Source organism: Hemitrygon akajei, chromosome 1 (genome assembly GCF_048418815.1).
Source record: "Hemitrygon akajei chromosome 1, sHemAka1.3, whole genome shotgun sequence".
Lineage (NCBI taxonomy): Eukaryota > Metazoa > Chordata > Chondrichthyes > Myliobatiformes > Dasyatidae > Hemitrygon > Hemitrygon akajei.
The window spans coordinates 202,603,790-202,629,156 of record NC_133124.1 but is presented as its reverse complement, the minus strand read 5'-3'; the positions used below and the strand labels follow the sequence as shown (position 1 = coordinate 202,629,156).

Sequence of the window (25,367 nt, the reverse complement as noted above, 5' to 3'; positions counted from 1 at the left end):
TGCTTTTGCTTATCCATTCTAATATCTTCTGATCCTTGAATGTCTGCTCTAATAACTTTAAATCTTTGTTGGATAATCTGTGTATGAATCATCTTGGGATATATTACTATCAGAAGGCTGCAATTTAATGCAAGTTGTTATTGTCTATAAATAGTATCTTCAATTCAAGCAGTGATTTCAGAATGCTGGATACAGAGAAATACCAACCCAATGCCCTCTACTGATGATCCTTCACCCATTTGTTATACATCAGTTATTTATTGTTTGCCTTAACAAAACAGGCAGAAATTCAAAAAAAAAAATCCGGTCTGCAGGGAACAGGCCAAGCCAAATTAATTCCACAAGTGTTTCATGCAGTGGATACAAATGTCACTGAAATATGCTGTGCATTGGTTTTACTGAATGCATTCAGCTGACATTATCTTTGATGTTTGAAATATGGAAACATTCAAAGTTCAAAGTAAATGTATTAACAAAGTGTATATATATGTCACCATATACAACCCTGAGACTTATTTTCTTGCAGGAGTATCCAGTAAGTCCAAGAAGCATAATAGAATCACTGAAAGGCATTGCCCAACAGGGTGGACGAACAACCAATGTGCAAAAGACAACAACCATGCAAATGCAAAAGAGAGAAAAAAAAACAAGAAATAAATATAAATATTGATAACATGAGATGAAGAGTCCTTGAAAGTGAGTCCACAGATTATGGAATGATAATGCAATTCAGGATAAAAGCCTATCCCCACTTCATGGTGGAGAATAATGCACAGCAACGGACATCAACAGTCCAATGTACTGAAGCATTAAAGGTGGAAACCTTTCAATTTTGCTCGATTTTCTCACCTACACTCATTAGCTGTGTTATCTACTTTTCTCCGTTTTTCCAGTTGAGCTGTTCTGGGACACAAAAGGCTATGTTAGCAACTAGAGCTACTGCCTGATGGCTCTGGTTACCCGGGTTTAATACTGACCTTTAATGCTGTCTACATGGAGTTTGCCCTCAGTGCTCTAGTTTTGCCCCACATCCCAAAATTGTGATGCTCAACAGGTTGTTTGGTTACCCTAAAATATAGCAGCATGGCATGTGAATCAGGCAGGAACTGATTGACCTATGATAGTTTACAGGGAATTTTGTGAAGAATGGGATTAATGGGGCTGCAGAGAGAGCTGGCAGAGTCTGGATAGGCCAAATAGCCTCCTTTAACATTGTATGAAAGTATCAGAAACATTAAATACAAAGGTCTGCATGGTGGCAGGTATGCTGGTATGCTGGTATGCTGGTAGAACTGCTGCCTCTCAGCACCAGAAACCTAGAATAATCCTGACCCAGGGTGCTCTCTGTATGTCTCTCTGGTTTCCTCCCACATCCCAAAGACATGTCGGCTGGTTGGTTAGTTGGACACTGTAAATCGCTCTAGACGTGTTGGTGATGCTAGAATCTGGGTGGAGCTCATTTCCAATTCATTTGGAAACAATAATACAATTAGATTAATGTAGGATTTGTTTCAATGGACAGTTGATCGCCAGTGCGGAGTCGGTCAGTTCATAGATCTGTGACCCTGCTCTACCTCTCTATGAAAATGACAGCGACCCTTGACCACTCTCTATAAGATCACTTGATCACTCTCTATATTGCTGTCCTCAAAATAAAATGCTAAAGTATTTATTTCTAGGTCAATGTTTAGAAATAAAAGACTCGATGATAGTTAATCTGTAAAGTTGGGCAGAACGGCAGGGGATAGATTTTGATGCTGGAATGTTATGCACTTTTTAGGTTGAATTCTGTTTGGACATACAGAGTAAATGCCAGGGACTTTGGGGTGCAAGTCCATTGCTCACTGAAAGTGGTGTACAGGTAGATAGGGTAATGCAGAAGGCATTTGGTATGCTTGTGTTCAAAGGCTGAGGCATTGTGTATAAGGGTTCAGAAGTCATGTTGAAGCTATATTGGTTAGACTGCGGATGGAGTACTGTATGCATTTCTGGCTGTTACACTGTAGGAAGGACGTGGCAGCAATATAGAGCATGCAGAAGAGATTTACCAGGATGATGCCTAGAATGTAGGATTGCAATTATAAAGAGAAATTGGACTGACTGGGCTTATTCTCACTGGAACACGGGAGATAAGGAGTGGCCTTTTACTGGTTTACATTATGAGGGGTATAGATAGACAATAGGAGACATAATTAGAGTCATTTTTCCAAGTGCAGGTAGTTTAGAACTAGAGAACATCGGTCTAATAGAGAGGAAGAAAGTTAAAGAAAATCTAAGGGGTAAATTTTACTGAGGGTGGTGGTCATCTGGAATGAGCAGCCAGAGGAAGCAATAGAGGCAAATAAAATTACAACATTTAAAAGATATTTGGGCAGGTACTTAAATAGAAAAGGTACAGAAGGATAATGATCTGCTGCAGGAAAATATGATTATTCTAGACAAACATTATAGTTGTTATGGGCGTGAAAGACCCATTTCTGTGCTGTATGACTTGATATATTCTGTAATGCATATTTCATAAATGTGTCCAAATGTCTAATTTAAAATCACTGCATGGGTAGGAAAATGTGATCAAGGTACCATAAGCAAGTGAGAAATTAATTGATATGTCCCACAGTTCTTTTTCAATGCCATGACCAAAAATGTTTTGTGGCTGAGCCAAATTTTCTTTATATGCAAGCAAAAAGGTGATGGGTGATAAAAGTATATGAATTAGGGCATGGGTGGTTAGAACAAAGAAAAACAAATACTTTCAAAGCTGCATTCAAAATTCTTTTGGACACCATCTCTTTAAACAAAGGAGGAGGTCACTGAAGCAGTCAGTTCATTATAGTTCAAATGAAGCACTAAGTGCCAAAGTTTCATCGAAAAATTTTATATTATCAAGACAAAAATCCAAAGCCATAAGCACATTTTACAGCTAATCCCTCAAGTACAATTGGAAACTTTCCATTTTATACAACACCACAGAGTCAAACCATCCCAAGCCCTCTGAAAATTTGGCCACACTCACAACCAAGTTTATGTCTGAGTGTAAATTCACAGGAAGACTCGTTTTATTACCAACCTCTGTTACTATTTGCATAATTCAGTACTTTTAAAATTGGGGACCTCATTTTCAGAGCTCTCCCACCGTGAACTCCAAAAGTAGAAAATAATTGCAGAGATGTGGAACAAAGTAGGTTGCTCTACAAAAGATCTGGCACACACTAAAACAGCTTTTTCATCCTTCATTTCTATAATGTTCTATAGTTCAACGTTGAGCACTGGGGTTGGGATGTCATGTTGAACATCTACAAGATGTTGGTGAGGCTGAATTCAGAGTATTGTGTGCTGTCCTGGTCATCTACCTACAGGAAATATATTAATAAGCTTGACAGAGTGCAGAGGAAATTTACAAGGATGTTGCAGGGACTTGAAGATGTTAGTTTTTGGGAAAGGTTGAAAGGACTTTATTCCCCAGAGCACAAGTGAAGGAGAGATGATATGTGGCCAGGGTAGCTAGGTTGCCTAAGACTTTTACACAGCATTGTAGTAATTTTATGTGCTGCACTGTACTGTTGTTGCAAAAAAAAAAACATGACATATGTACATCAAAGCTTACTGGGAGAAGGCTGGGAACTGGGGATGAGGAGGGGGGACAAAAGGATCAGCAAAAGGATTGAATGGTGGAGCAGATTTGATGGGTCAGATGGTCTAATTCTGCTCCTATTATCTTAGGGTCTTATGGTCTTATGTGAGTGATGATAAATCTTATTCTGAAATGAGTCTCTATTGTGGACTAGGGGGGCAGGGAGAAGGCATCATGTTTGGGGGAAAAGGGAAGACGAGAGGGGAGGAAGCAGGAAGCACCAGAGAGACTTTTGGTAATGATTAATAAACCAATAGTTTGGAATCTAATAACTTTGTCTGGTGTCTCAGGGCTGAGTGTGTCTGCACCCGTGTCACCTCACACCCCGCCTCTAGCACTCCTTCTCTGCCACTTGTCCCAAATCCATCCCATACTCCACCTTCGCCATTCCCACCAGATTCACTTTCCACTTCACGTTAACAAATACAGTACTGTGCAACATTCTTTGTGTGTGTGTGTGTGTGTGTGTGTGTGTGTGTGTGTGTGTGTGTGTGTGTGTGTGTGTGTGTGTGTGTGTGTGTGTGCGTGCGCGTGTGTGCGTGTGTGCATGCATGTGTGTGAGTGTGCGTGTGTGTGCGTGTGTGTACGCGCGCCTCAGACTTTTGCACAGTATTATATACAAAGTTATGAGAGGTATAGATAGGGTGAATGCATGCAAGTTTTTCTCTTCAGGCTGGACGAGAGTAGAATTAGAGATCATAGGTTTAGGATAAAAGGCGAAATATTTAAAGATAATCTGAGGCGAAAACCTCTTCACTCAGAGGGTGATGCAACTGTGCAATGAGCTGAGAGTGGAAGTGGTAGATTCAGGTTCAGTTATCACATTTAAGAGAAGCTTGGATCGGTACATGGATGGGAAGTGTTTGGAGGGATATGCAGGTAGATGGGACTAGGCATGAACTAGATGGATTGAAGAGCCTGTTTCTGTGCTATAGTACTCTATGACTCTATACTAAATCATGCTACTAAGTGCAGATTGTAATTAGGCAGGATATTTTCTGCTATGAAGAAACAAAATGCATAATTCATAATCCAGCATTTTGCTTCTGTATTAATAGGGTGTGTTCATTAGTACTTTCAGGCTACCAAATGTGCACAACCACTCAGTTAAAGTCTCTTCCATCTGAGCCAATCCGTATGCATTTCCGGTAATATCTGATTGGGGGGACATTCAGCCCTGGTCTCGCACTCCCCAAGATCAATTAAGTTACTCCTACTCCAGTTTCTTTACTATATGCCTTCAAGATTTTCCTGCAAATACTTATCCAATTTCTTTTTGACGTGAATGGCAGAATTGATTATTACTGCTCTGTCAGATAATGTATTCCAAATCTTAAAACTCTGCTGTGCAGTTGTCTAATGCTTGTCTCTCTTCTGGCTCAATGCCAATATATCTGAGCTTTCAGTTATCAACATTTCAGCTATTAGAAACATTCATCTCCATGTAAAGACTCTTCCTTTACACTTCAGAATCGGAATCAGAATCAGATTTAATATCACCGGCATATGTTGTGAAATTTGTTGACTTTGTGGCAGATGTACAATGCAATACATAATAATGAGGAAAAAATATTGTTAATTACAGTAAGTATATATATTAAATAGTTAAATTAAATAAGTTGTGCAAAAATGGATACGAAAATAGAAGTGAGGTAGTGTTCGTGGGTTCAATGTCCATTCAGAAATCAGATGGCAGAGGGGAAGAAGCAGTTCCTGAATCGCTGAGTGTGTGCCTTTACACTTCTGTAACTCCCTCCTGATGGTAACAATGAGAACAAGGCATGACCTGGTTGGAGGGGGCCCTTAATGAAGGACACCACCTTTTTAAGGCATCACTCCTTGAAGATGTCCTGGACACTATGGAGGTTAGTGCCCATGATGGAGCTGACTAAGTTTACAACTCTCCTCAGCCTACTTCAATCCTGTGTAGAGACCCCCGCCCCATACCCAATGGTGATGCAGCCAGTTAGAATGCTCTCAATGGTACATCTGTAGACATTTTCAAGTGTTTTTGGTGAAATACCAGCTCTTCTCAAACTCCTAATGAAATATAGCTGCTGTCTCATCTTCATAATTCTATCTAGTATATTGAAGGCAGCAAACGCTAGAAAAAGCAACACACAGAAAATGCTGGAGGAACTCAGCAGGTCAGGCAGCATCTATGTAAGTGGCTGAACAGTCATTGTTTGGGACCAAAACTCCTCATCAGGACTAAAAGGGAGGGGGAAGACACAGGAATAAAAAGGTGGGGGAAGGGAGGGGAAGGAGGACAGCTTGAAGGTGATAGGTGAAGCCAGATGGGTTGGATTAAAGGCTGGAGAAGAAGAAATCTGGTAAGAGAGGAGAATTGACCTCAGGAGAAGGGGAAGGAGGTGAGGGAGACCCAGGGGGAGGTGATATGCAGGTGAGAAGAGATAAGAGGTAACACACACAAAATGCTGGAAGACCACAGCAGGAAAGGCAGCATTTGTAGAAAGAGAAACTGGATTAGTATTTCAGATGCAAGACCTACATCAGAACTAAGAAAGAGAGAAGATAAATTGGCTTTAAGTTGCACAGCGAAAGAGGGGGAGGAATTGGCAGGACAGCCGATAAAATTAGACCATTGTTAAAGGGACAAATAACTCCCACTTATCACCCTGACCTATCTGTTTGTGGCCCCCTGCTTTGTTACAGGAAGCCCAATGTGAGCTGGAGGAATAGCGCCTCAACACGGCTCCCCCAAAGCAGTAACTGAGATGCTCCCAAGCACATAGCCTTTGTTGCCAGGCAGCTGGAATTGGACACAGCTAGAAAAAGTTTGCAAAATATGAAAGATTTTCTTTGTTGTACTGTATTTCATTATAACTTTCAATAAATAAATAAAATCAAAAGCATGTAATTTTTCAATTTTCATTCTAAATACTCATTGTATGCATATTACAAAAAACATTTAAAGTGCCATAGAGTTTTGAGGCCATGTAAAAATTTTCTGCCCAGAGCAATGGCTGGTTCATATAGTGTAAAAAAAACACATAGGGAAAGTTTTACGTCAATTTCTGTACCAGCAAGCTGCAGCTTTTTGGACTCAATACTAAATTAAATAACTTCATGCAACTTGTGTTCACTGCATCATAACTGGCAAGTCCATCTATGATATTGGCTCACTTTTTCCCTCTCTCGCCACAATTTGACTTACCAGTCATGTCCACAGTGGTGCCTTTCAGAACTCTCATTCGTGTTCTCTCTTTGATTGGCTAAATTAACCCATTAACTTGATCATGTCATTTACGGATCCCTATGACAATTCTGGCCTTTCTTATGAGAACTTGATGATCCTTCCCACACTCTGTGCAACTTCAAACCAACTTGTTTAATCTTCTCATCAGTTCTGACAAAGATTTTCTGAAGGAAACGTCAACTCTGCTTCTCAGTGTCCCTGATCTGCTAAACTACCTGCATTCTCTGCTTTTTAATTTCAGATTTCCCGCATCTGCGTTTTTTTTTTGAATTTCATGATTTTACCTCTACAGATATCATTGTGGAAGTATGTATTGAACTTTGTAATTTCTGTAACCATTTGATGTAACAAAATGGAGTTGTACATATTCCAGAGTGATGAGCTAATATGATACAATATAGGTATGTAGCTACAAGAAATAAGCTTACTAAAGGAATACGTTATTGTCAGAACCCAATGTATTGAATATTGTGCAAAAAAGGGAAGTAGCAGAGACGAGTCAACCATAGATGGCAGACTGCAACAAAACGACTGAGCTCGCTGGAAACAGTAACCTTGTCTCGTTCTTATTTTTTAAAAAGGAACGTTTTGTAAACAGTATTAGAAGTCTCTACCACCCCTGATGGGAGTGGAGTGAACTTTCCCCTTGCAAGTAATAAAGGCACGTGATAGAAGATCCACTCAGTGTTGGTATTGTGTTTTTTGTGAGATTTAGCACAGAGATACTTGACATCCCCCTAAACGGGACTCCAAATTGTCTCAACAACACACAACGATTTCCTCGTGTTTGTTCCAAATTGTCTGTTTGAAACTTCATTGAACATAGTTGGAATGTCTTGCCCATCTATTGAGTGAAAAGTTCAAAAAAAAAAGTCACTACTACTTTAATAGAAATAGTAGGCAGAAGTTCTACAGATATCTCCACTACATTCCACCACTTGAAAGTTTTCCCTTTGTGTCAAAATAATCCTGTGACTGACTCAGATGCCTATTACAGGAAATGAGCATGGAATAACCAAGGATTTGTAAAAAAATAACTTTTATCTCAGCATCTACAAAATTGCAGCATAAAAAAGCATGAGATGTGAAAATAGCTAGCTTGCCTGCTTTTGCTGGAATGAATTCAATGATAATTGAATGCAAAATATTTAGTGCATTTGATGCTGGCCTAACGTCCTTACCTCCAGCACAGATGCTTGATGGCTCAGCTGCCAGGATCTCAATACATGACTTCTTCAGGATCTAGTTATTGGGGAGAAAGAAGCAACAATCAGCAATCCTGTTATGTTTTTCTGTCCTGGCATGAACTGGGGAAGTGCAATTACTCCCAATCATAACCATGTGCATATCCACTGAAACATGAGAAAAGTCTTCATTTTTTTCAATCGTAAAAAATTTGAACTCTTTGAAGCATAGGAGTCTAAAACATCCTGACTTGGTCCTTTTGGAAGGGAATATCTGAAAAGAATGTCAGGGACCAAGTAAATGATGACAGAATCAATATGAAAGCTTTGAGCTAGAGTTATGACTTCATTAAGCCCCCATGGTGAATGATGAGAAGTCCATGTAGCCCCTTGGACCTGCTCCATCATTCACTAACATCACATCCAATATTTGTTTCAACTCCATCCACCTGCCTTGACACCATGCTTTCTTTAGAGTCTTAGCAAGCAAACCTAAAGTGATTAACCATGCTGGCATCAACTAATCTTTGTGAGAGACAGTCCCACAAGATTCGAAGCACATTTATTATCAAAGAATGTAAAAATTATACCCTTGAAATTTATCTGCTTACAGGCAGCCATAAAGCAAATTAACCTGAATAACCCAAATTAAAAAAAAACAAAAACCAAAAACCACTGCACAGAGAACAAGAGAGAGAGAGAGGATAAAAGCACATTGTTCAAACAACAGAAGCAAGCCAACAGCATCTCGAACCAGACTGAATCCCAGATCCACTCCAAGATCAGCCAACATAGACCTGAGTCTCAGTTCCCTGTACATCACACTAGCGGGGCAGAAACACATGGAAGCTGGATCAGTTCGCTTTGTGTGACTTAGGGTTTCTAAACTGAATACCCACTCCTCTGATCTCTGGTTATGTCTCTTTTCTCTTGACCAACACCCCACAGCAAAATAAACTCTTCATTTATTTTCCTTGTTAGTTGCTTGCGAAGTTCCTCCAACCCCAAGCAAATCATACTGTCATTTTCTGTAATCCAGCCGAACAGTTTAGCTGCATTTACACTGACCATGAGGGGGCTTATACTTCCAATTAGAAATCAGGAAGCACCTCCCAAATTAAATCTGCCACATTTACAGAGATTTGGCTCCAGGAATACATGATAACTAAATAGACCATCAATGCAATCAGTATTGGAAAAACAGGCAAATTAGTAGTAGGGTACACAGAGAGGAAGCTCTGTCTGTATTGCAACATTTAAGGGGCTATATAATGCCTAATAATGAAGTTCCAGTGGGCATTCTCATTCTTAACATCTACACTTGACATGGTACGGTGTTAGAATTTGACCAATGATGGTGTCCATCTTTAGAAGCAGAAAGAAAGATTTATTTCTACAGTGTGGGACACACATAATTTTTAGTCTTTCAGGGTTCCCTAAAGCTTACGTTCACCAAATTTTTTTTTTGATGACCTGGGAAGAGATGGCAAGGTAAATATTTATTGCCCATTCACAATTACTATTCAGAAGTTGGTGATAAGTTGTTTTTATTTATCTATCTATTGAGAAACAGCATGGAATAGGCCCTTCCCAATAGGCAACACTCAATTTAACCTTGGTCTAATCATAGGAGTATTTACATTGACCAATTAAACTACCAACCGGTACATCTTTGGACTGTGGGAGGAAACTGAAGCACCTAGAGACCATCCATGCAGTCATGTGGAGAACGTACAAACACCTTACAGGCAATGGCAGGAATTGAGCCTGAGTCGGTGGTACTGTAAAGCGTTGTACTAACCATCACGCTGCTGCACTGCCCCAAAGCATTGTTTGAACTGCTGTGACCCTTCATGAAGGTGCTCTCACAACGTTGTTGAGGAGAGAGTTTCAAGAATTAGACCTCATAGCAGTGAAGGAACAGCAATATATTTCTAGAGCAGGAAGGTGTACAACTTGGAGAAAAACCTGCAGACAGTGGTGCTCATATGAAGAGAAGCATTTGCCCTCACTGTTAAAGACCACATATTTGGGAGGCATTGTGGTAGTTAGTTGGGCACATAAACGTGATGCTCTCTTATCACTACGACCATCAGGAAAGAAGAATAGGGGCCTTAGGTCCCACGCCACCAGGTTCAGAAATAGTTATTACTCTTCATCCATCAGACTTCTGAACCAGAGTGAATAATTTCACTAACAACACTGAACTGATCACTTACACTATCTATGTACTCACTTTCGAAGAGACTACAACCCATATTTTCCATGCTATTCATTGATTTGCAGTTTATCTTCTCTTGCTCATTGATTCCTTATCAGTCTTTGTTTTGTGTGTAGTTTTACATTGATGCTATTGTATTTCTTTCTTCTACGGTGAACGTGCCTGCAAGGAATTGAACCTCAGGGTAGTATATGGTGACATATATGTACTTCGAATTTTGAAGTCATCGCAAATTGTTAACGGAGGAAGTAAATGTATATGCTGGTGAATGGGGAATTAATTAAGTTATTTTGTCTTGGATGGTATTACACTGAATGGTACGATAAATTGTGAAGTAAAATAATCTGCATCGAGCTGGAGGTTGGCAAGCCGCGGGTCAGCAGTTGCCCCCCACAGAAGGACTGAGTTTGACCTGTTGCTCTCCTTGATGCTGACAAAGGATGTTTTCAGAATTCTGAGATGTATGTGATTATTGGTGCGGATTGTGCTTTATATTGCTCTTCTTCAGTTTTTCCCTGTTTTCTTTCTTGCTGCTGATTGGCGGGTAGGTGATGTGTTACTCATCTGGGTGAGGGTGGGGTTGGAGGGAAGGTGTGGAGTTTGCGAGTTTTGTTTCCTTTTCTGTGTGCGGGGAAGGGGTGTTGATGTCTTTTCTTTCAACAACTTCCATGGTATTTCACGGCTATCTGGAGAAGACGAATCTCAGAATTGTATCCTGCATACATACTTTGGTAATAAAATGATCCTTTGAACCCTTTGAAATTCTCTGAGCGACCTAACATGCTAACTTTAGTGAGGGGCAGATGAGTTTGCTGAATATATCCTGAGCAGTCTGCTATGCCTATTTGATTGAGCTGTGTTCATTGACACATTTCAAAACACAAACTGAGCTAAACTCTGTTGGGACATATTTGTATTAATGGCCTGGAACAAAGGAGAAAATATCTGTGCAAGTACTGAGGTATCACTTCCTCCTCAACAACAGCTGTACCACGTTGGGGGGGGGGAAGGATCTAGCAAAGGAATGTCACGGTTGTCAGGTTTCTGGCACTGAGTCTGTCTCTGTGACTCAGATTAGAATGGGGGAGAATTGGTGGTAGGGGATTCTTTAGATAGAGGCAGAAAAAGGAGGCTCTGTGGACATGGATGAGACACCTGGATGGTATGTTGCCTCCCAGGTACCAGGGTCCAGAATAGCTATGATCGAGCATCGGCAATCTTAAGTGAGAGGGTGAACAGCCAGAGGTCATGGTCTATGTAGATACAAATGACGTAGGTAGGAAGAGTGATGAGGTTCTGCAAAGTGAGTTAGGTGCTAAGTTAAAAATCAGGACCTCCAAGGTTGTGATCTCAGGATCGCTACCTGTGCCACGTGCTAGTGAGGCCAGGACTAAGAAGGTTATACAGTTCAATATATGGTGAAGGATTTTTGTAGAAGGAAGGGCATAAGATTTTTGAATCACTGGGCTCTCTTCCAGGGAAGGTGAGACCTGAACAGAAGAGACAGTTTGCACCTGAACCGGAAGGGGAGTAATATCCTAGTGGGAAGGTTTGCTAGTGTTGCATTGGGTGGGGATTTAAAATAGAGTTGCAAGGGGGAGGGAACCAGAGTGCCTGAACAGAGAGCGGAGAGGTTGTGGAGACAGATGTTGTTATGACCTCAGACAAGGTCAGGAATCAAAAGGTTTTGCATGGTGCGACTAATGTCCTGAGCTTTGTAAATTTCAATGCAAGAAGTATTGTAGGAAAGGCAGATATGTACAGGGCATGGCTCAACACCTGGAATTATGATACTATAGCCATGAGACTTGTTTGCAGGAAGGGCTGTACTGGCAGCTCAGTATTCTAGGGTTCTGTTGTTTTAGACATAAAAGAGTGGGATGGATTAAAGGAGGAGGGATGTTACTAGTCAGGGAAAATGTCATGGCAGAGCTCCGTCAGGACAGACTGGAGAACTTGATGAGTGAGGTGTTATGGGTGGAAGTGAGAAATAAGAAAGGTATGACCACATTAATAGGTCTATAATTATGGACCACCCAACAGTCTGAGGGATTTAGAGGAACAAATCTGTAGAAATATCACAGACTGTTGCATGAAACACAAGGTTGTTATATCAGGTGACTTTACCTTCCCACATATTGACTGGGACTCCCATACTGTAAAAGACTAGGTGGGATAGAGTTTATCAAAAGTGTCCAGGAAAGTTTTCTTAATCAGTACAAAGAAGTTCCAACATGACAGTACGCAATACTTGATCTGCTATTAGGGTGTGAGTTTTTTGAGGAAGTTACCAGGAAGGTTGATGAAGGCAAGGCAGTGGATGTTTTCTACATGGACTTTAGCAAAGCGTTTGACAAGGTCCCCGCATGAGAGGTTGGTTAAGAAAGTTCAGTTGCTTGGCATTCAAGATGAGGTAGTAAATTGGATTAGTCATTGGCTTTGTGGGAGAAGCCAGAGAGAGACAGTGGATGGTTGCCTCTCTGACTAGAGCCCTGTGACTAGTGGAGTGCCGCAGAGACCAGTGGAGGGTCTGTTGTTGTTTGCCATATATATCAATGATCTGGATGATAATGTGGTTAACTGGATCAGCAAATTTACAAATGACACCAAAACTGGAGATGTAGTTGTCAGCAAGGAAGACTATTGTGGTTTGCAGCAGAATCTGGAGAAGGTGGAAAAATGGGCTGAAAAATGGCAGATGGAATTTAATGCAGACATGTGCAAGGTGTTGCACCTCGGTAGGACCAACCAAACAAGTTAAGTCTCACACAGTGAACAGTAGGGCATTGAGGAGTGCAGTAGAACAAAGAGATCTGGGAATACAGGTCCATAATTCATTGAAAGTAGCATCACAGATTGATAGGGACATAAAGAAAGCAAATGGCATATTGGCCTTCATTACTCCAGGTATTGAGTACAGGAGATGGGACATTATGTTGAAGTGGTATAAGACATAGGTGAGGCCTAATTTGGAATATTGTGTACAGTTTTGGTCACCTCTCAACAGGAATTATGTAAGCAAGGTTGAGAGAGTACAGAGAAACTTTACACAGATGTTGCCGGGTCTGGAGGACTTGAGTTATATGGAAAGATTGAATAGTTAGGACTTTATTCTTTGGAATGTAGAAGATTGAGAGGAGATTTAATAGAGGTACAGAAAATTATGAGTGGGTATAGATAGGGTAAATGCAAGCAGGCTTTTTCCACTGAGGTTGGGCGGGACTACAACCAGAAGTCATGGGTTAAGGGTAAAAGGTGAAAAGTTTAAGGGGAACATGAGGGGAAACTTCTTCACTCAGAGGGTCTTGAAAGTCTGGAATGAGCTGACAGTAAAAGTGATATATCTGAGCTCAAATTCAATGTTCAGAAGAAGTTTCAATAGGTGCATGTATAGTAGGAGTATGGAGGGCTATGGTCCAGGTGCAAGTCAAGGGATTGATGGTTGCTATAAATCCATGAGATATAGGAGCATAATTAGGCCATTTGGCCCATCGAGTCTGTTATTTCATCATGGCTAATCCATTTCCCTCTCAGCTCCAATCTCCTGTCTTCTCCCATATCCCTTCGTGCCCTGACTATCAAGAATCTATCAATCTCTGCCTTAAATACACCCAATGACTTGGCCTCCACAGCCACCTGTGGCAATCAATTCCACAGATTCACCACTCTCCAACTAAAGAAATTCCTCCTCATCTCTGTTCTAAATGGATATTCCTCGATTCTGAGGCTGCATCTTTTGGTTTTAGACTCCCCCACCAGAGAAAATATCTTCTTCATATCCACTCTCTCGATGCCTTTCAACATTTGATGGGTTTCAATTAGAAACCCCCTCATTCATTTGAATTCCAGTGAGTACAGACCCAGTTACTTGATGCCATCAACAAATATCAAGGAAAAATGCTATTGTCATACCTGAACTTTATATGGATCATGAGGGAGGCTCATTGATGGTAAAGATAAAAACTAGCTTTATCTGTTACCTGTAGATTGAAACATCAAAACATACGGTGAAATGCGATGTTTGAGTTATTGACCAACACAATTCAACGATGTGTTAGCAGGGGTGTCAAACTCATTTTAGGTCATGGGCTGGATTGAGCAAAATGCAGCTTCATGCGGGCCGGATCAGTCGGACGCGTGCGAACGCAGCTTTCATTGCCTCCGCTTTTTCAGCCTGCTCTCATGTGTCTCAGTCTCTGCTATAACTACAAAGTGTTTCACTTTACAAATTCCGCTTCTTATGAAGAAGACTGCCGAGCAAGACTGCCGAATAAACACTAAAAACCCTGAAAACCTGGTACCTGAATAAACTCAGCATTAGCCATATCATACGCCATAGGCGCTTCGATTACTGGGGCCGGCTTTAATAGTAATTAGATATTATCTCGCGGGCCAAAGATACTTCCACCGCGGGCCGGATTTGGCCCGCGGGCCTTGAGTTTGACATATATGTGTTAGGGGCAGACCACGAATATCGCCATGTTTCTGGTGCCAGTAAGCGTGCCCACAACTGATTTCCTGTAAATCTTTGAATGTATGCAGAAGGAAATCGGAATACCCGGAGGAAACCCATGCAGTCCCAAGGAGAATATACAAATCCCTTACAGATAACAGCAGCTATTGAATACCAATGGCTGGTGCTATAAAGCCTTATCATAGTGTGTTACCCCTTTTCCCACTGCAGGCTGTGAAGCTACCTTCCAGCTCTAGGGACAAGAGGTTTCTCTGTGTACTTTGCACATTCTCCTTGTGACTAAATGGACTTCCCCAAGGTGCTCGAATTTCTACCAACACCCCAAAGATGAGCAGGCTCTTGGTAAGTTTACCACTGTAAAATGCCCTTAGTGTAGGAGAATGGCAGAGAATCAGGAGGATGTTGAGGTGCACTTGAGATAGAACAGGTCACAGGCAAATAAGTGGGAGAATTGGACTGATGAGATCGCCGTGAGAGATGACAATAGAGTTGATCATCCTAATGGCCTCCTATCTAGTCAGTCAACATGAAACAGAAACACAGGAACAAAGGAAGCCATAAGACTATAAGAACATAAGACATAGGAGAGAGTTAGACAATTTGGCTCATCAAGTCTACCCCGCCATTTGATCATGACTGATTTATTTTCCCTCTCAACCCTTTCTCCTGCCATTCTCTGTTCTAAAGGGACATCTTTATATCCTAAGGCTGTGCTCTTTAGTTGTAGACTTTCCCACTGTTGGAAACATCCTTTACACGACCACTTTATTAAGTATAACTGTTCGTTAATGCACCTAGCTGATCAGCCAATCATGTGGCAGCAACTCATGCCTGAAAACATGCATAGTCAAGAAGACAGTTATTATTTAGAACAACAGTTGTTGTTTAGACCAAACACCAGAATGGGGAAGAAGATTGATCTCAGTGATTTTGACCATGGAGTGATTGTTGGTGCCAGATGGGGTGGTTTGAGTATCTCAGAAACTGCTGATCTCCTGGGATTTTCATGAATAACAGCCACTGGAGTTTACAGAGGATGGTGCAAAAAACAAAATAAAACAAAAAATCCCAGCGATTGGCATTTCTGTAGCAAAAATGCCTTGTTAATGTGGCAGTTCAGAAGAGAATGGCCAGACTGGTCCAATCTGACAGGAAGATGGCAGTAATCCAAATAATCACGTTTGTCTTAACAGTGTGGCTTAATAGTTTGTTGTAGTTAGAGTTTAGTTTAATAGTGTGCACATGGAACCGTGAAAAAGAGAGATGATATTGCATGTGGAGTCCACAATACCGATTATTTAACTGTGTGTCCCCAGCATCAGCTTTAATGAGCTTTCCTGAGAGCAATCTACCCAATCCTATACCCCATGCCCTTTCAAATTGCCTCCTGCTCAAAGGTCTATTAATTCCCTTCTGAAGGCCTTAAAGTATGATTCTTTTACCACCTCTTACAGGTATTAAGTTCCAGTTCATCACACTGTGAAAGAAAGTCACATAAATCCTCCCTAAAATATTTGACCATCTCTTAACCTTCATTCAGGGAATGATCCCAGCTTCTCAGGTCTAACCTTTTAGTTGGAATTGGTTGACACTGTTGTGAGTAAGTACACTGTTACTTCAAATGGAGTTGGCCATTCACAACTATTGATGAAGACCAGTTAACACACACAAGTGACTCTTATGAAGAGTCCTGATGAAGGCTCGTGCCCCTAAATGTTGACTGTTTATTTCTTTACAGAGATGCTGCCCGACCTGCTACTCTGGATTTCCAGCATCAGCTGAGTCTCTTGTGTACAAGTGATTCTTAAGATGTGTTTGTTCATTTGCCATTCCCACAGCAAGCTGGGCTGTTTCACTGGTCAAATTCACACTGATTCATTTGCAAATTATTTGTTAGAATTGCCCTTGGATATTTAATTTCCACAAATTTCTAGCCAGTAAATTACTGCAAGTCGAACAGAGAAATATCCCAACAGGATATGACTCCCTAAGTAAACCCATCTTAAAAATTGCTAACATTTGATGCCATTTGAATCACAAAGTGGTAGTTATTAGAGTGGCTTCAATATCAAATCAAGTACCAAAGTGAAATGATGTGAATGAAAGAAATAATGAGCCGGGAGAGAGAAAGCGAAACAAAGAAAAATTAGGGAAATTATCAATTTATGTTCAAATTATACATCAAGAACTATTGTAACTTATGCTTCAAGAACCTTGTTGGCAGAATCTCAGGTGGTGACGAGGGGGCGTACAGGAGTGAGATATGCCAACTGGTGGAGTGGTGCCGCAGCAATAACCTGGCATTCACATCAGTAAGATGAAAGAGCTGATTGTGGACTTCAGGAAAGGTAAGATGAAGGAACACATACCAATCCTCATAGAGGGATCAGAAGTGGAGAGAGTGAGCAGTTTCAAGTTCCTGGGTGTCAAGATCCCTGAGGATGTAACCTGGTCCCAAGATAAAGAAGGCAAGACAGCAGCTATAATTTATTAGGAGTTTGAAGTGTTATATACCCCTAGGGTTCATTTTTTTCTGTGGACTGTCACTTCAAAATGCCGAGAGAATGAGACTGACTTTTGGACATTGTTGAATTTCTGCTGACTGCAGAGTTGCTTAGTTACTATGGTGAGAGAGGTGGAGTTATTTGATGAACAATGAATGTTAATGGTTTATCATGGCTTGTTTTGAATAAGCAAGGTCAGATGATCCTCTCACATAGAGAGACACGTGCTCAGAGTCAAGATGGTTTCCATCAATGAAAGACACCAGTGAGTGCGGTCGCAGGTTTAAACTTTCAATAGCCCAAAAGGGGTGAGTTGAGATCGATCTAGAGTATTGATAAATGACTCTCACAAGTGCTACAACTAGAAGAAGTTTGCAGAGAGATGAGGGGAGAGGAAGGTTTGAAACAGAAGAAACCTAGTGACAAAGAGATCACTGTTTGGACTCTCTCCAAGTAGCCCGTAAGGGTGAGTTTGATTCCATCTGAATACGAAAGTGTGATTGTCACATAGTTACTCCACAGGAGTGGGTTCTCTGGTGAGGGAGAAACCTTTGTGAATACCACTTCTGTGTTTACCCTTGTCTGGGTGTGGTATTTCACTGAAGAAGGCGCCCCTGTGGCAAATCACTATGGGAGTTATTTCGTATGTCGTGGAACTGGATAAGTGGCCATCACGTTGTGTGTGATTGAGGGAACCTTGTGGAATCTACCGGTGTGTCGACCCTTGCCTGGGTGGTGGTTCCCTTAAAGATGGTCCCCTTTGTTATCACAAAGGGGATAAAAGCTACTGTTGGTGATACTTCGCGTGTAGAGTGGAACAACTTCTGAGATAAAACCTACTGCTGTTGTTATTTGGTATTGCTGTTGTGGAATCTGTGGAAATTCGACATAATTGCCTTCTCACAACATTTGCCTTTGGATTACAAATATATCGCATTAATTAACCTAAGGATTGAACAGAACTTTCTTACATACCATCGTAAGACTGTAACTCTTACCACCTGAGCTTGAATTTGTTTGGGGAACCTTATCTATACACCTATATATGCCTAACACTGCTAACTTTCGATCACCTGGTTAAGTTACCATATTTAGTAATTACTAACAAAACAGTGATCGCTAACTGCCAAACCAGACTCCAGGTGTGTTCTATCGCTGCTGATACTTTTACAGGGTTGCGTGTATGTAACAGAAGAGATTTGGCATGTCAACAAATATACTCAAAAACTTCTATAGTTGTACCGTGGAGAGCATTCTGACAGGCTGCATCACTGTCTGGTATGGAGGGGCTACTGCACAAGGCCGAAAGAAGCTGCAGAAGGTTATAAATCCAGTCATCTCCAGCTAGTAAGCCTACAAAGTACACAGGACACCTTCAGGGAGTGGCGTCTCAGAAAGGCAGTGTCCATTATTAAGGACCTCCAGCACCCAGGGCATGCCCTTTTCTCACTGTTACCATCAGGTAGGAGATACAGACGCCTGAAGGCACACACCCAGCGATTCAGGAACAGCTTCTTCCCCTCTGCTATCTGATTCCAAAATGGACATTGAATCTTTGGACACTACCTCACTTTTTTTAATGCACAGTATTTCTGTTTTTGCATGATTTTTAAAAATCTTTTCAATACACACAATTGATTTACTTGTTTATTATTATTTTTTTTAAATGTATTTATTATTATTTTTTTCTCTCTGCTAGATTATGTATTGCATTGAACTGCTGCTGCTGCTAAGTTAACAAATTTCACGTCACATGCTGGTAATAATAAACCTAAATGTGATACTTATATAAGTTGAGGGAATAAAGCTCCAAGGCATTAAATATTGATTTCTAGTGCCCAGAATGTTGTGTGAAATTAAAATTAGCACAATATCAAAATGGACAACCCAGACTGATTGTGCAATTCTACTGAAGGGTCTCAGATGAAATGTCGGCTGTTTATTTTTTCCCATAGATGCTGCCTGGCCTGCTAAATTCTGCCAGCATCAAAATCAGAATCAGGTTTAATATCACTGGCAGACATAGTGAAATTTATTAGATTTACAGCATCAGTACAATGGAATACATGATAAATGTAGAGAAAAAGCTGAATAACAGTAATTTTATATACATACAGTACCTATAAAAAGTATTCACCCCCTTGGAAGTTTTTATGTTTTATTGTTTTACAACAGTGGATTTAATTTGGCTTTTTTGACAGAAAAAGACTCTTTCATATCAAAGTGAAAACAGATCTCTACAAAGTGATCTAAATTAATTACACATATAAAACACAAATAAATTGATTGCCTAAATATTCACCCTCTTCAGGTCGGTATTTAGTAGATGTATTTTGGCAACAGCCAGAGTCTGTGTGGATAGGCCTCTATCACTTGTGCACATCTGGACGCTGCAATTTTCCCCCATTCTTCTTTACAAAACTGCTCAAGCTCTGTCAGATTGCATGGGATTGTGAGTGAACAGCCCTTTTCAAGGCCAGCCACAAATTCTCAATTGTATTGAAGTATAGACTCTGAATTGGCCACTCCACAACATTTGTTTTGTTGTTTTTAAGCCATTCCTGTCTTTATGCTTGGTGTCATTGTCTTGCAGGAAAACAAATCTCCCAAGTTACAGTTCTCATCAGGTTTTCCTCCAGGATTTCCCTGTATTTTGCTGCATTCATTTTACCCTCTACGTTCACAAGCATTCTAGGGTCTGCTGCAGTGAAGCATCCCCATAGCATGATGCAGCCACTGCCGTGTTTCATGGTAGGGATGATGTATTTTTGATGCTGTGTGATGTTTGACTTAAGCCAAATATAGCGTTTAGTCTGATGACCAAAAAGCTCAATTTTGGTCTCATCAGAGCATAGAACCATCTTTCAGCTGACTTCAGAGTCTCCCACATGCCTTCTGGTAAACTCCAGCTGAGATTTCATGTGAGATTTTTTTTTAACAGCGGCTTTCCCTTTGCCGTTCTCCCATAAAGCTGGGACTGGCGAAGCACCTGAGTCACAGCCTCTCCCATCTCAGCCACTGAAGCTTGGAACTGCTCCAGAGTTGTCATAGGTCTCCTGATGGCCTCCCCTTCTTGCACGGTCACTCAGTTTTTGATGACGGCCTGCTCTAGGCAGATTTACAGCTGAGCCATATTCTTTCCACTTCTTGATGATTGACTTAACTGTACTCCAAGGGATATTCAGTGTCTTGGAAATGTTCTTGTATCCATCTCCTGACTTGTGCTTTTCAATAACCTTTTTGCACAGTTGCTTAGAGTGTTCTTTTGTCTTCATGGTGTAATTTTTACCAAGATACTGACTCACCAGCAGTTGGACCTTCCAGATACAGGTCATGTTAAAGGGGGGAGGAATACTTACACAATCAATTATTTTGTGTTTTATATTTGTAATTAATTTAGATCTCTTTGTAGAGATCTGGTTCCGCTTTGTCACAAAAGAGACTTTTTCTGTTGATGAGTGTCAAAAAGGCCATATTAAATCCACTACGATTCAATGTTGTAAAACAATAAAACATGAAAACTTCTAAGAGGATTGAATACGGGTGAATACTTTTTATAGGCACTGTATATACATATAAAAAATTAGTTTAAAATAAATAGTGCAGAAACAGAAATAAAAATGTAGAGGTAGTGTTAATGGGCTTAATGCCCATTTAGAAATCAGATGGCAAAGGGAAGGAAGCTGTCCTAAATTACTGAGTGTGTCCCTCCAGGCTCCTGTACCTCTTTCCTCATGATAACAATATGAAGGGGCCATGTCCTGGGTGGTAGAGGTCTTTAATGATGGATGCTGCCTCCCTGAGGCACCACTCCATGAAGATGTCCATGAAGATTAATATGGAGGCTAATACACATGATGGAGTTGACTAATTTTACAACTTTCTTAAACTTACTTCGATCATGTGTGGTAGTCTCCCCACTCCCCTGCCAGATGGTGATGCAGCAGTCAGAATGCTCTCCACTGTACATTTGTAGAGGTTTTTGAGTGTTTTAGGTGACACACCTACTCTCCCCAGCATTTTGTATGCGTGTTGATTTGGATTTCCAGCATCTGCAGACTTTCTCATGTTTGTACTTTATACTCCAACACAGCAATTCCCCGAGTTTGGCAATTCATGTTCCTGTATGCTGTGTGCTATTAATCTCATTCTGATTTTTCATACTGTTGCCCATGGTAGCAACACTCTATAAACTATTTATTTAATTAAAAACTTACCCATGGAAAAACAGGGATACAAGTTCCAAGTTAAGACCAATGTCAAGTTTGCTATATTTCATCAGCTGGTGGAGTGTCAGGTTGTGATATTCACTAGAGTAATTTGCTTCTGCTTATGCCAAGAATGTTCAAATTTTGCAGCTCTGCTGTAACATTCTCCCTAATCCAAAAATCCCTCATGGATTATCGGGCGCAAAACATCCCCACCACTAGTAATTCCTATGGAATGTGCTGATGTGCATCAATGTGCCTGGAAACAGTACACAATTTTAACACTAGATAACATGAAGTTCACAGGATCATTATCATGAGATGGAAGGTTCATTTATTTCCTAATTAAAATATTCTCTTGGAAAAGGAAATCACTGCAAAACCAGCATTTGTTGCACCCCCCTCAAATGTATCAGCTCAATATCGCAATTTCTTATCCCTGTCTTCAAACCTCTCTATGGCCTCACCCATCCCTAAATTTTTTGAGATATGATTACCCTCTGAGATAATTAAATTCCTTCAAATCTGTTCCTTCAGGGTTCATTTTTCTCTTGCTAAGTGAACAGATTCCAGAGTGTAACACTTCAGTCATTGAATGACTGTCCATGGTAGAAAAATTACATTTAAAGTAAGAATGAAGACAGGTTTGAAGAAGGTCTGAAATCCCATGAGTGGTTGGATTGGAGGAGATAGGAAGTGGCAAGTCCATGTAGTGATTTGAAATCCTGGATAAGGATTTTAAAATCAAAGCACTGCTTCGCCAGAATATTAGTCAGTGAGCACAGAGTTGGTACAGAACCAATAGCCTTTTTGCTAATTTCCTGCTTAGCTCTCAAGATTGGCCCACACTGTCTCTGCTGACTAATTATGTGAAATGGAATTAATCCCATCTTCCTGCACAAGTGCCTGCTCTAAATGTCTCTTAAACGTTGCTATCATAGAACATTAAACATCCACCTCCAGGAACCCCAACATCCCGTCCCTCACACCATCCAGGTCACACTCTCTCCTTCTTGCTGTAATCAGGAAGAAGGTACAGGAGTCTCAGGACTTATGCCACCAGATTCAGGAGCAGTTATTACCCCTTAACCCCTTGAACCAAAAGGGATAACTTCACTCAACTTAACTTGCACCATCACTGAACTGTTCCTATAACCAATGGACTCACTTTCAAGGACTGCTCATCTCATGTTCTTGATAGTTATTGCTTATTTATTGTTATTTCTTTTTTTCTCCTTCTTTTTGGATTTGCACAGTTTGTTGTATTTTGCGTACTGTTGTCCACTCTATTGGTGCAGTCTGTTATGGAGTCTGTTATGGTTATTGGATTTATTGAGTACGCTCGGAAGAAAATTAATCTCGGGGTTGTATATGGTGACATATACAGTAACTGCTTTGATAATAAATTTACTTTGAACTTTGATCAAATGGTAGGATATAAATAAGTTGCAGATATGGGTGGAGATGTGGCAGATGGAGTTTAACCTGGCCAAATGTAAAGCTTTGCATGTTAGGAGATCAAATGTAAAGAGACAGTACACTACCAATGGCTAGACCTTTAACAGTCTTGATGTGCAGAGGGATCTTGGGGTTCAAGTGTACAGCTTCTTGAACTTGGCTGTCTAGGTTGATAGGGTGATAAAGAAGTAACATGGTATGCTTTCCTTGCTCAAGGAACTCATTGATGGGGCAAGTAAAACGGAGTGAAGTTATCCCCTTTGGTTCAAGGGGTTGAAGGGTAATAACTATTCCAGAATCTGGTGGTGTGAGTACTGAGTTAGATACCTAACTTTATAGTTAGCCTCAACATCCTTCCTATAATGGGACTACCATGAATGAACGCAGTACTCCAGATGTCTATCTTTATAGTTAGGCATGTGCTCGAAGGAAAGGTGGCCACACCTGGCTTGTTTTCTCTGGAGCGGCAGAGTCTGAGGGGACATTTAGAAATGTATAAGATTATGAAAGGTATAGCATATAGACAGTCAGGATGTTTTTCCCCAGGGTTTAAATGTCTCTGCCATTGTTTTTAAATTTTCACCTGTGTGGAGATGGGGACCCTGCTGCATTGTCAACAGCTTGCTCTTCGTACCATGCTGCTCTGGCTTGAAAAGATATCACGTAGACGGCTAGGATGCAATATCTGTGGTCAACCCTGTCCAATGGAGGGGGTGTCGGGTTCATTATGTGCTGGATCTGTTCTGATCCAGATGTTTTTAAATACTAAAGATGAGCTTTATTTGTCACATGCACATCAATACATTCAGTGAAATGCATTATTTGCAACAAGGATGTGCTGGGAGCAGCTTGCAAGTGTTGTCAACATAACATGCCCACTATTTACTAATCCTAACGTATGTCTTTGGAAAAGTGGGAGGAAACTGGAGGACTTGGAGGAAACCCATGCAGTCCTGAGTGGAATATGCAAACACCTTACAGACAGTGGTGTGAAATAGATCCTGATCTAACAGCTGGTGCTGTAGAGCATTACGCTAACTGCCACATTACTGTGTCGCCCTTTACAACATGTATAACATGTGGTTAGTAAAACAGCGCTCATTGGCAGAAAATGTCTCTTTAGCAGGGCCTTACTGTTTGAGTCAGAGTCTAGGTGTATGCAATTATTGATACAAACATCGGTGCAACTAGTGATTTTCTGTATCAATATGAAGTTGGTATGCGTCTGGACATTTTTCATTCCATAATCTCCAGTACATTTGTGAACAAGATGCTATGAACAATTACACAGGACAACAAAGATTTTGCTTCCTGAATACTTGTGGGTGTATCTTATGGACTTTGGGCTACTTATCATGAAAAGCACCATAAAATTTCCCTATCACACACCTTTTTAAAAAAAAATTGCCTATATTTATTATTTCAATTCATAATTCAAGTTAATTAAATTGTTGCCACGACGTAAGCTGAAAAGTTTTCTATCTTGTCCAAGTATGCATGGGCCTGCTTAGGCAAGGTGGATGCTACTGGGCAGGACACGTTATAGAAAGGCCATAAAAGCATCATATGCACACATTGCGTTCACATGTACATTGGTTTGCGATCACATTGATGTGTATGCTCCAAGTGCATAGCATATTGTGTGTACTCATTATAATAAAGAAATTGTATTTTCAGGAGTATTTGTGATAGCAAAATGTCTTAGAAGCATAGAAACATAGAAAATAGGTGCAGGAGTAAGCCATTCAGCCCTTCGAGCCTGCACCGCCATTCAGAATGATCATGGCTGATCATCCAACTCAGAACCCTGTACCTGCTTTCTCTCCATACCCCCTGATCCCTTTAGCCACAAGGGCCATATCTAACTTCCTCTTAAATATAGCCAATGAACTGGCCTCAACTGTTTCCTGTGGCAGAGAATTCCACAGATTCACCACTCTCTGTGTGAAGAAGATTTTCCTCATCTTGGTCCTAAAAGGCTTCCTCTTTATCCTTAAACTGTGACCCCTCGTTCTGGACTTCCCCAACATCGGAAACAATCTTCCTGCATCTAGCCTGTCCAATCCCTTCAGAATTTTATACGTTTCAATAAGATCCCCCCTCAGTCTTCTAAATTCCAGTGAGTATAAGCCTAGTCAATCCAGTCTTTCTTCATATGAAAGTCCTGCCATCCCAGGAATCAATCTGGTGAACCTTCTCTGTACTCCCTCTATGGCAAGAATGTCTTTCCTCAGATTAGGGGACCAAAACTGCACACAATATTCTAGGTGCGGTCTCACCAAGGCCTTGTACAACTGCAGTAAAACCTCCCTGCTCCTGTACTCAAATCCTTTTGCTATGAATGCCAACATACCATTTGCCTTTTTCACCACCTGCTGTACCTGCATGCCCACCTTCAATGACTGGTGTACAATGACACCCAGGTCTCGTTGTATCTCCCTTTTCCTAATCGGGCACCGTTCAGATA

The 25,367-nt window shown here is 40.8% G+C and overlaps 1 protein-coding gene across 2 annotated transcripts in view; it reads right to left on the bottom strand.

The window, feature by feature from the left end:
- Positions 1–25,367, bottom strand: part of LOC140734677 (anthrax toxin receptor 1-like) — a 258,361-nt gene that overhangs the window by 139,209 nt on the left and 93,785 nt on the right. For both annotated transcript variants that reach the window (XM_073058962.1, XM_073058970.1), the window contains exon 9: positions 8,033–8,093. In XM_073058962.1, coding sequence (XP_072915063.1) covers positions 8,033–8,093 — 61 coding nt within the window. The remainder of the gene's footprint in view (positions 1–8,032; positions 8,094–25,367) is intronic.